Source organism: Anopheles ziemanni, chromosome 3 (assembly GCF_943734765.1).
Source record: "Anopheles ziemanni chromosome 3, idAnoZiCoDA_A2_x.2, whole genome shotgun sequence".
NCBI classification, from domain to species: domain Eukaryota; kingdom Metazoa; phylum Arthropoda; class Insecta; order Diptera; family Culicidae; genus Anopheles; species Anopheles ziemanni.
The window spans coordinates 74,452,466-74,464,961 of NC_080706.1; the positions used below are offsets into that span (position 1 = coordinate 74,452,466).

At 40.9% G+C, this 12,496-nt stretch overlaps 1 protein-coding gene across 1 annotated transcript; it reads right to left on the minus strand.

The window, feature by feature from the left end:
• Window positions 1–9,528: 9,528 nt before the first annotated feature.
• LOC131285461 (uncharacterized) lies at window positions 9,529–12,496 on the minus strand. The gene is made up of 3 exons (XM_058314316.1): window positions 12,421–12,496; window positions 9,954–10,126; window positions 9,529–9,882 (listed from the first exon to the last, which is right to left on the minus strand). Exons 1-3 carry the CDS (start codon window positions 12,494–12,496, stop codon window positions 9,529–9,531), a joined length of 603 nt encoding a protein of 200 aa, XP_058170299.1.

A 12,496-nucleotide genomic window follows, 5' to 3' on the forward strand; every position in this document is an offset into this window, starting at 1 on the left:
ACATTGTGCAGGGGAGTGGGAAAACCCCCAATCTGGGCTGGACAAAAGTGGAGGAAGTGGATGCGATTGCGACCAAATTTGCATTTAAAAATCATCATCAATATTTCACTCTCGCTTGGAGCTAGGGTACACGGGTTTTTTCCACTTCTGAACAGAAAAATTTACAAACTATTTACTTGAGCTTTGGTTTAACAGCGAAAGATTTTCTCGATTTGCTTCGTGAAACACCAGGCGCCTCCATTGAACACCAGGCGTCTCCATTGAGTATATTTTTACAAAATCAAACACTTGTTTGTTAGTAGTTAGAGGGACAGAAATATGGTATAACTCTAGTTTTGCATTGCAAAGGGGTATAGTTATTCAATTTAAAAAGAACATCTGACTTTTAACTATTCATTTTATACTTCGACCTCCTGTGAAAGACGTCTTTAAACATGGAATAACGATTGTTAGCTTACCGTATGCGTGATAATGTTTGCACCACTCAATGATGTATAGATATAGAACAAATTTTAACGATTTTGGTTTTGATGCTTCTTTTTATCATTCCGATGGGAGATGTTTCTCATGGTCTTTAACGATGCTAGAGTTTTATCGAGAGATGATTTGTTGCCATTGGGATTTCCACACGCTTTCGAAAAGCGCAACCGATCCTTAAAATGTAGATTTAACCCCTTCACAGTTTTGCCCGAACCTGACTAGGGTAAGCGGATGGAATTTATACTGTTTTGTATTTCGTTGCACGGCATTTATTTGGAGTGCAGCAGCTTTGAAAACATGTTCTAATGTGTTTGTAAATTGTTAATAATTTATTTGACATTAATCGATGCAATTAAATCAAATTTTGACTTATTATTGCTACATAGCTACTGATCACAGTCACAAATAACACATATGGTAGAACAAAACTACTAGCAAACTGACCATCATTTAATCAATAAACTTCCAAAATTTTGAGGAAATTTTTTTTTTCTTCGGTTTTAGACCAAAAGCTACACAAAAATGTTAAAATCCAGTGTGAAAGTTTTTTCAGCTACTTTGTCGACTTAGCAGGACTGTGAATGGGTTAATCAATTTCCCTCCAAGTTCGAGTCAATGATTGTTCGAGGCTTGCTGTAGTTGGATGAAGTTTATAATGGACCTTTACCTTCATTTCGTACGGTATATACAGGCACATGTTCTTTCCGCAAAAATGTCAGTCTTTTCTGGAACCTGTTCTTAGAACAGACCCAGGTTTGCCACGGTTTGCCATCTTATTATATATATCATTTAACTGCTAGCCGTACCGGTTTAAATTAAAAAGGTGGTGCAAACATTATCACGCATACGGTATTTGTTAAAGTCTACACAGTGCTCAAGTGCAAAACCTAGAACTTGTTAGGATAATATAATACCATTTTGAAACATTGCAGCAACAATCGCTTGACGGACAATGCATCGAACGAAATATATTTTCATTTGAACAACACTCCATACGTTCCGAAAAGCAAAACCACTCACGAACGGATCGGAAAGTGTGCGCGTTTCAAAGCTCGACCATAGATTTCCCGGAACTAGAAACTTTTCGGACCCCTCCCCTCCACCCCTCTTTGTTGAGTAGGGACAATTAGAAAATGATAAGATTGTTCGCCGGCACTTCCTCGCAAGAGTCGACCGGCGCTGCTATCTTCGCGCTGCTTTCCAGCTTGCAAACTTTTTTGTGCCAAAAGTGGTGGTGCAAAAGAAAAGGGGAGAACCAGGATCCCGACGCTTCGGGCGGGCAATTTAAAAGTTTCCACCAGCAAAGGATGCTCGCTGTCCGTGGCATCTTTATGTTTTGCCTCCCGCAAAAAACAAACCGCCAGGTCCATCGCCGCCCGGATATCAATCGGCATCCGATGCATCCGCTCATTTGTTCCCCCGTTTGGGAGGGGCGCGGGGAGAGGGAACTCGGATCTGGGGGGGGGGCGTCCGGTGACTTTTTCCTTGTTTGTTGCGGGTGGAAATGTTTTTCGAACACGGTGAAGCGTCGTTCTTCAACTCTCCAAGGACACTCGCTTCGTTCGCCAATTTGGCCGTTTCTACCATTGCCGGTCACCCCATGCTTTGTCACCCTCTTCCCTCCCCCTCCTTTCGAATCCTTCTGTTGCTCAAGCAGCCCTGCTTCTCAGGCCTTCCGGTGGCGCTGTTGCGTTCCAAGGCGCTCGTGTTTAATTAAGATTAATGAGCGTATTTGCTTTACCCGTTGCTGCGAGTACGATTCCGAGATACGAAATGCCGTCTGTTGTGCGCAGTGCTGTGGTAAAGATTTGTTTCTTTCCCCTCTCCCCCACCAAGGACCAAAGGGAGAGGTTTGACTGTGCCCCAAGGAACGGTTGGAAATTTTCTTCCTCGAAACAAGCTCGCGACAAGGGAGGTGTTGGTTGGATCTTTTCCACGCGATCAGATTCGAAACGGCATACAGCAATCTTGTGGTCGCCACACTCTGTGCCACTCTTTGGGAACTTGTTCAATACACACACAAATACACTAATCCTCAGTCAGTTGCACTGGGGCCTCCCTTTTTTTCTCCACACTCTGTTAATTACATTAAATCCTTACACACATCCCTTGGTGACGCAAAAAGTTCATCTAATGAGAACGCGAAACATAACCGAAAGAGGAGAAGGCATTAAACCGCAACGGTGTGTAAGGGTTGGGAAAAAGGTTGCCCCACCCCATCCCTCCCCTCCTCCCTTCCTTTTGATGGAGGACATTTTTCTCTTTTGCCATTCCGTTTCTCGCTTTCCCCGTAATCGGCGCAAGACATGAATGTGTTTCGTTGGATTGCAAACGCCAGGGCTACAATTTGTGGTTTGATGGCCGTCCCGGGTCCCCGTCACGACTGGCGCGCGAATTCATTTGTGTCCTCACAAAGATGGTTCACAAACCCGGGGAGCAGGAAAAGTTATACGCTTTCGTGCCGGCGCGTCGTTCACGAAAGCAAAAGTGAAAAAGCAGCACGAAGGAAATTACCTTCTTCTGCCAGGATGCCGGTTTCTCTTTTGGCGACAGCAGAGATCCCCGGGGAACCTTGAGCACGGGTCAAGGAGTCATGGGCTAAAGTGGGGTGAGAGGGGGGGACCACAAAACCCGGTGAAATTAGTCGGATTTATTTCTGGTACAGTGACCACTGGTGATTGTTGGCTCGTGGTGAAGCAAATCCAGCTTGTTACTTTAATTCGAGGCGACTTATACGATGTTCTTTTTACTTCAACTCTTACCCAAGGTTCTTTCTAGCTTTATTTCTGCGTCTTTTTTGTGTTGTTTTGTTTGTTTCTCCTCCACACTCCTCCTCAGTGGCGCTCATCTTGGCGATTGTCTGTTTTTACGGCCTAAAGAAACTGCATACACATAATCTCACGAACCCGTACGCGCCTAATGTAAAAAACAAAAAAACGAACGAACAGGCAGTCGACAAACTCTCATACTTCACTCTCCACACTCTCAAACGCAATCGCCAAATTGAGTTCATCGATGCCTCAATCAGTTTGTAGATAGGTTTTTTAAATGAAGCTGTTGCAAACAGTGTGACTTTCGGTTGAAAAGAAAAAATACTCGGTGAAGCAAAACCGTCTTTGTGGGATTGTTTTGTGAAAAATGTAAAACAAAAACACACACACAAAGTGTAAAATAAGTTGACCTTTATGCAATAGTTTACGCGAAGAATGTCGGAGCATATGAAAAGTGGGCGTTATTTGTGGCATGTCACTTTTCCACTTTGAGGTGGAAAGGGTTAGAGGAATATGTAGGGAGAAACATACCGCGTTACGTTGGTTACGTTATCCAGAATCAGGAGAAAGCATCTGCTCATTCAAGCTGTGCCAAGTTTTACACGCCTAGCATTTCGTTACCAGAAACCCGGTAAAATAGCATGTCCTGCACCCGAAAGTTGCTAGCTGACTCACGTTCCATCCCGTGACCGGAAGGGGGAGAGGAAAGGATGGGGACGGTGTGTTCGAGTAGCATCGAGAAGCACCGGCGTAGCAGGAATTGTAGCATTAAGAGTAGTGTCTTTACACACTGGCTCACGCTGGCAGGCCGGGCACGGTAGCAGGTAGTGACAATTATCAGTAGGTGTCAGTAGTAGTGCTAGTAGCTTGTGGTAGTAGTATGTAAACGGAACCGTTTTGGACAGTATTACCATTAACTAGTACCAATCTCACTCTCTCTAAACATATTTATATATAAATATATATATCGCTGTCGTAAAAACACTAGGAGTCTAGGAGCAATATTCTACCATTTAGTCGATCGCGCTGGACACGCGCTCTCTAGTCAGTAGGCAAATTAAACCGTACGGTCGGTGATCCTTTCGTAGTCGGAGGCACGAAAAAAAAACCGGTGGCCTCAACACGATGCATCGGACACCGAACATGCTGCAAATACAACCAAACCAACGGACACACAATTGAAACATTGCTCACGGTTAGGGAACGAGGATGCGACATCCTGGTGATGTCGACGTCAGGCGCGAGCGTACCTAAAGTGCATCGTGTCCGCGAACGGAACGGTGAAATGGCTTCCGACCGGAAGTTCCAACCGTTTCGGCCGCCGACAACACACTGTTGGGTACGCTTGAGGATTAGAAGACATTAGTTGATACGAATCGAAGCGAACCGAGTGTAGAAATGCACCGCGGGTCGGAGGAAATTGTACAGAAATGTTCAGAGAAAATGTTTTGAAATATTCGAGTTGACTTTTTCATGCGCTATTTCGTTTCCCTTTCCTTCGGAAAATAACCCTCAAGCAGGTGCTTGCTTCTTCCACTAGCTTGAGCACTTGTTTGCAACTACAGGCCGTGTGGCATGCAAACTTGCATTCAACACTTGTGCCAAAAGCCGTTTCACGATTTTCCACGATTTTCCTCCTTTCACTTGCAAATTCTCTCCCAAAATTACAAATCTTGCGAGAGAATCTCCCAAATTGATTTTCACGACATCAAACCAGTTCTTTTGGTGAATCGGGAAAATTGACCTTGGCGCACCGTGATTTCGTTCCCACGTGGGTCAGTGAAACGGTAATTTACCGGTAACTCCTTCACGAACCTTGGTTGGTATTTAAAAAATGAAATTGTGAATAACTTTTGATTCTTTCAACCGATTTTCACTATTGACCCCTTAAATGAAAGGTCTTTTTCAGACCAAAAATAAAAAAAAAACAAAAATCATTACAAACCAACGATTTATTCGGTTTCAATTGCACGGTGTTCACTTCGTTTGAGATCGTGTTTCGGTTTTCGTATTCCCATCCCATCGCTAAAGGAAATTGACCCAGCAGAGGCTTCGGGCTTTGGGAATTAGCAAGTAAATCACTGGAAATGTAGTGAAGTATGTAGCAACAGTAAAAAGTATAGTAAAACAAAAACCAAACGTTATATTATTCAGCAGACAATAAATAAAGTAAATGTAAGTAAAGTAACCTTTGTAAAGTAATGGAGATAAAACAAAAGCAACAACTAGCTGGACTAAACGAAAAAAAAGGCCATAACCATCACAACCAAACGTAAATAGGAAGCGAATCAGCGTCGGTGTGTAATAAAATGCTAAAGTAATGTTGAATGCAAGGGGTAAGCAGCATAAGCATTCAAAAAGAGTATGAAACGAAGTAAAAACAAAAGCAAACATTTAAAGATTCCCCACTATTCCATAAGAAGCACACAAATCCATGGGGAGGTAATCCCCATAAAAAATTCGATGTCGATAAAACCTAACGCTAAACTAGATAAACTGAACAGTGAGAAATCAAATCAATATCGTTTGTAAGAGTTGACGGTTTTTGTTTGGGGTTGTTCTTTTTAAAGGGCACATTTACACAGCCCCTCAGCGCGAGGGAACTAAATCAACACCTAGCAATCTAACTAGGCTAGACTTTCTAGTGCACTAAGATGGGAGCTTAATCTGTACGTGTACGTCAATGTGTGTGTATGTATGCGTGTGGGTATTTATGTGTGTGAGTGTATGTTGTCGTTGTACTAGCATTAGCGGTTCCCTTCGATGGTCGGCGCGAAGATAGCGGAGAGAACCTATTAGAGTACGGTGAGGAGCATGAGAGGAACTAGATAAAACAAAGAACACTGCATCGTTTGTTGTGGGTACGTAGGAGTAGACTATTCTAATTAACAAAGCAAATCACAGGGAAAACTTCCCCCGGGAGGGTGGGGTGGTGGTTCCCGTAGCAGCATGCTGGACCAACGGAACTATCGGACAGCCGAAGCAGTCTTTTGTACGATGTGATTTATTAACTATTACGGGCCGATCGAAGTTTGGTGGAACATGGAACGACGGTGAGGCGTGAGAGGTCCGTTTGCAAAAGCCACACTCACCACCAAAAGGAGAGCCGACATTTTTTAAACCGGGCCGCAATGTATAATTGTAATTGTAATTTGCGCCCGAGCAATCAACTCGCGCATTGGCGCATGTATCACTTAGCAGCACCGAAAGAATTACAAAAGAAACCTAACCTAAAAGCAACAAACAAATATGATCAAAGTAAAGGGAGATGGAAAGCCCATCACACTTCACACCGAAGCAACAAATGCAAATGATTCATATTTCACCATTTGATCATCTCATAGATAAACATAACACCGCATGCAACCATCAATGGATAGATACATCTCAGCACGAAAAAAACAAACAAGAAGCAGCTACATACAACTGAACTGATGTAGAGTGGATTGCACAAAGTTATCGACAAACTGGCAATAAGCATCACATTGAGGATTGGCTTTTTCAAGGTTTCTTTGTTAAAGATTCATTTCCCCCGCAAAATAAGCAGGTTCCAAGACCGGATCTATAGAGGCAAGGGAAAAATAGTTCAGATTAACGTAGAAGTAAAACATGGGAGCCGCAAAAATGACCGAAGTCAGTATTTAACGCAACAAGTAGTGGTGAGGGAAAAGCCCGGAAGCAAATGGCAAACAAATCAAATGTAGAAATTTAAGCATCGGTAAACATGGATTAAACAGGAAGCATAGTATAAAATCAGTTGGTTATGTTGTATTTCTTGTTGAAAGATAAATTCTCCGGAAGGGATTAATATTACGAGCATGTACGCACACTGTTACCAGAAACTGTTTGATATTTGCACGAATGATTACATTCCGAGCGATTTGAGAATGTGTTTTTTTTTTATTTAATAACGAGAACAGTTGGAAAAAAATACTGAAGAAGATAAATAAAATGATTGGCCTAAACTTTATGGTCAGGTTGCCCAGAAATGAACAGGGCGTTTCTAAATGATTTTCCGGTTCTAGATTTTGTAAAGCTAATTTTGATTTGTCTTTTTTAATTAAGGGCAATAAACATACTCACCAAAATGATCAGAATAAGCAAGTTGACTCACTGAAATCCATTGCAAATACAATTTTTGAAGCAAAACCAGTTACTTATGTAATCAGCAAGATAAACAGCATATAAAAGTAAGACATTTTCTACTGACCTAATGCGATTTATTGCCGTTTCGTCTTTGCTACATGTTTCATGAATTTTATTTAAAAGAATTCGATTGCTGACACTCCACATAAAAATGAAAACTTTTAAGATAAAGATTTCTGGATCCTCATATATTTATATTTCCAATTGCTTGTTTGCTTCTCTTCTTTAGGCTAATAATGTAACGCATAGGTTTCAAGAGATGTTACAGTTTGTACAGATTTTATTGATCTTTCTTTTTCCTTTATTACTTTGCCAACTTCTGTTGAATGTTCTACCTCACTTTAATCGAATTAAAATTGCTTGCTATTACCATATTGGTCCAGTTGAAAACTTTAAAAGTAACTATGTTTAAACAGTACAAAAACACCTAAAGTAAGTTTGTACGAACCACTCGGCGTGTCGCCACGCACAGGTAGCCCCCTCTCCCCAAGACAAACAATGTACCAAAAGCAAACGTCCCACGCGAAGAATCAAAGCTGACGAGCACAAGGCACGTAAGCACCGACGAGTAGAGGAACGGTTGATTCGTATTGCAGATAGTTAATCCAGTGTATCTAAGTGAGTGTTGTAGCCTAAAGAATCGATATTAAGAACTCACACACCATAGATGAAACGGCTCCTTTCCGATCAGCCCCGATCCTTTCGGTCGCCTTCCTACGAACTACGAACCACCGCTTCAGGCGTATCATTACCCATTGGAACGTCAACAGTTTTCGAATCGAATAGCGAACTCATCCCATGTCCCGAAAGGTAAAAAAAACGGATAGATTAGCGAAAACAGGGATGTGCATCATCACCTAGTATGCGCGACGATCGTCGATGAGTGAATGATGAAACCGCCGAATCAATTTGCAAAAACACATATATCAATCGCAGTAGAGAAAGAGAAAGAGAAAGAGAAGAAGGATAAAAGAAAACCACTCGTTCTTGATATGCGCCATAGTTTTCCAATCAGTTTTTGTACCGAAACCGAAACGCGCCAAATCTGAACGATCAGCACACACACACACTCAACTTGCACACTTTAGCGCACAATTTGAACTGCAATAACCGGGTCGGCAAGTGAAGAGACTAAAAAACGGGGGCGGGAAAATGGTAACACAAGCAGTGAGTGAGAAATATGGTATTTCGGTCGGTTGTTGGCAAAACGCTGGCCCGCACAATGGGAATGCAACTCAAACTCAAAGGTGAAAACCATCACAGACAGAGGCCAATCAGTGGCGAAGCTGCAGCTGTATCGGACGCATTTTGAGTGAATTGAACTTTGAGCGAAAAAAAAAATGGAAGAAAAGACATGACGTGGAAAAACAACCAGCAATGGGACACGAGAGAAATAAGAAAAAAAAACCAACAGTAAACAACACGGTTATTAAACAGTACGCGAGTTATTCGAAAGAAACACTCACAAAAACTAGATTAAAAATGGTGTTTATTTTATAAAAATATTATACGGGTATGCCAAAAAGTATATTTAATAAAAGTAAATATAAAACAAAGTACTAAGTAATGAAACCGGTGGTGAACGAAAGAGCTAAAGCAACGCGGAAGTATCATGAGCGGATGCAAGGATAAGGATTAAAACGAATCAATGGTGCGGATGGGAAGGAAACTTTGCGGGTGGCGAAGCTTGCAGAAGGATTTGACGATTGGAAGGATGGAGGAGAAAAGCTTAAAAACCAAACACTTACTAAGAGAACCAGTAAAAAACGCAGGCGAGGGAAACGTAAGCACTGGCATGAGGCGATGCGAATGAAAACTTAACGATGAAGGCAACAATGAACGAAAAACAAACAAAAAAAACACATTTGAGAAAAAGATGATTGATTGAGATACCAGTCTGGTTAATGAAACAAACAGAAAATCTATATAAATATATACATATACACACATATAAACAGAACCGAACATAGAAACAAGAGCAAAGTGAGACCGCAGGGAGGGCTAGATGGCAATGGCAATGAACACAAAACAAACGGTAACAAAAACAAAAACCACAACAAAAAAGGGACACTATATTAAAGAAACCAAAAACTGAAAAATTAATAAATGTATGTTTAATAAAAAACCAAACCTAATGTTGATGGGACTTTTTCCTGTACTGGTTCATCCGCATGCGCATGCTGGTGAGGTGGCCGATGCTGAGATCCGAACCCCGCCGCCTCTGATTGTGCCCCCCGTCCCCGTCCTCCTCGTCCTCTCCCTGTTCGTCCGCCTTGCGCCCCCGATGTCGCGTGTTGTTCGGACTGTCCGCGCCGTCCGGAGGTCCCGTCCGTTCGACGCCCGAATCCTCCGCATCCTCCAGTGTGTGTTCGTCGACCGCCGACCGGTCGTCCTCACCTTCCTCCGGAATCGTGCTGGCATCGTTCTCCGTCGCGTCCAGGCTGCCCTTGTCGAAGGTCGTCTTCTGGGAGCGATTCGCCAGGAACTGCAATCATAAGAGCTCCGTTTAAATGGAGTTTTAAACCGAAGACCTAGCGAGAAACGGGTGCTTTCAACCTGCTGCCGCCGAATCTCAGCCGTGGCCAACTTTTCCTCCAAATCCTCGATGCTCGGCGATGAGCTGGACTGTTCCTCGAGCCGCTTCAGGCGTTTTGGTGGATGTTTTTTGATAAGGCTGCCCGCGTTCTCCCCATCATCGTCGAGTGGAATTTCGAACGCTTCCGGGCGGGCTGAGAGCAAACAAGTGACACGTAAACATAACAAACCTTTAAAGATTTCACACGTAATATATCAAAAGTAAGGCGTCTTTAGCAAAGTTATATCGATCATGGTAGAACCCAGTGGTTCATTTTAATTTTGACTTGGCATCATACATTTTGTTTTGAAGTAGTTTAACACTAGAACTACCGTGCTTTTGACGCATGTGAAAATCATACATAACGATTTCGTTGAATTGTTTTACCTTACCTTAAGAAATAAATGTAATTGAAAAAAAACGTACCGGACCACTCAAAATGACTGGTAGTGTTAATTAAGAATTTCAATGTCGTTCAATTGTGTTTTTTAAACGTTTCATTTACAAATCTTCCATTTGTTCTCTGTACTTCTCTCATTGATAATTCATTACTGTTTGTCACTTTCATCGTAAATAAATAACAGTAGCATTCGGTGTATTTCAATCTGGGGATTAGAAATCTAATTCACCTCTTCCAGATTCAGCATCTTTTCAAGTTTTATTAAGTTTTACGAATTCTCATCACACACTTGAAAGTACGTTGACTATTATTTTTATCGATAATTCTTCTTGAGAAAATAATTATAAGTAACTGGTGGGATATTTAACACTAACCATTTGGCATGTTCCGCCAGTTTTAAACACATTCATAAATAAGTATAGATTTATGAATTATAATAGCACGGTTGCTACCATTTTTAATTTGATGTTGATTAAAACATAAATCGATGTTTTAATCCAGCGCATTCTTTTCACAACATTCTAAATGGCCTTAAAACAGTACGTTGTTCGGTTTTACTCCCACATTATGCTCGGAAATTGTTAATTTAATCAGTCTAACATTGATTATACAATTCAACAGAAAGTTGCATTAACGATTAGATTCACCAGTAAAGTAACAGAACGGAAAATTCTCGTATGAATATGAGTACTCTTTTAACATGTTATGCCCTTATTAGATGAGGATTTTATCTGCCATCTTTGCTCAGACTTTTATTATCAAAGTAGGCTCTTGAGTTGAATTGTTTGAATTTAGAGTTTTGTTCATCCTAGAGTAATGAACAAAATCTGTTGCAAAAAACAGAGCAAAAAAAAAACAATAAATCGCCACTTTGACATACAAATTCCAGTCGAAAGAAAATCGGAACCGGTTGTGCCCGATTCCGATTTTGAGGAAGGAATGTATCTGTCAAACGCGTCAAACTTCTGGGAAAATATGACAGATAAAATCCTCGTCTAATATGGGTATTAAACTTTTTACGTAATTAAGATTAGATGGAACATTTTTGAAAAAATGTATATTGGCTATAGACTGTCAACAATAATCTAATGTTGCTGGTTGCGATCTCTGCAGTTCAAACTGTTAGTATAATCGTTACCATTCATATTTGCCTCTAACGCTGTCTCTAATTCTGTCTTTAACGCATCTGATTTTGTCTCTAATTCATCAGTTTTTATCTCGTGTGTATCTGGGTTTGTCTTTTGATTTCAGTTGTGTTTCTAACTAAAAAAATATTAATTTAGAATGATTGTAAGTATTAAGATTATAATTTGCATCAAAAATTATTTTATTAAGCTGTATAAAAAAGAAATGAGCAAAATTATTAATAAACTAAAAGTTTGGTACTGACCGAAATTTGAAAAATATGCAGCAGCGGTTGGGTACAAACAAAACAAGTGTTAAACGTCACACACTACATCTTTAAAAATAAATTTATATCTTCGAATTTACCGCTTTGGCGCGGATTTCAAAATACGCAAACAAAACTATGCTTGCAAAACCGAAAAACATCGTGGTAAAAGACACAACTTAGTTTTAAAGCATTAATAGATACATGTTTCTGGGTAATTATCTATTAATATCACAATTACACTGTTCATTTTCATGTTTTTTGGAACTGATGAGTTAAAGAGAATGTCGGATGCGTTAAAGACAGAATATGATTATCTAGTCCAAAGCTTGGACTTGAGAACGAACAACACCTGTTTTCGAACTAAATTTTATTCCATGACGACTGTATCTTGTAGTAACGAATGATTCATATCCACCGAGCACAATAACAAACATTCACGAACATTGTATTCATCAGCTTCTGTACAGCACTTCGTTCATGCAATGTAAAACCTCACAAAATGAATGATAATTATCACCGGCAATTACTACCAGTACGTTCCATTCCCAACCAGTTTATGAGTACAACAAAGAAATCAACAAGCCAACACCAAACACAAACACACACAAATTGTACCATCAGTTCACCAATCACCCGGTTCGACGTCATAACTTACGGTAGACGAGCTTAGAGATGGTCGATATCCCTTCTCCCGCCACCGGAACGGCTGCATTCGATGGTCCACAGCCCAT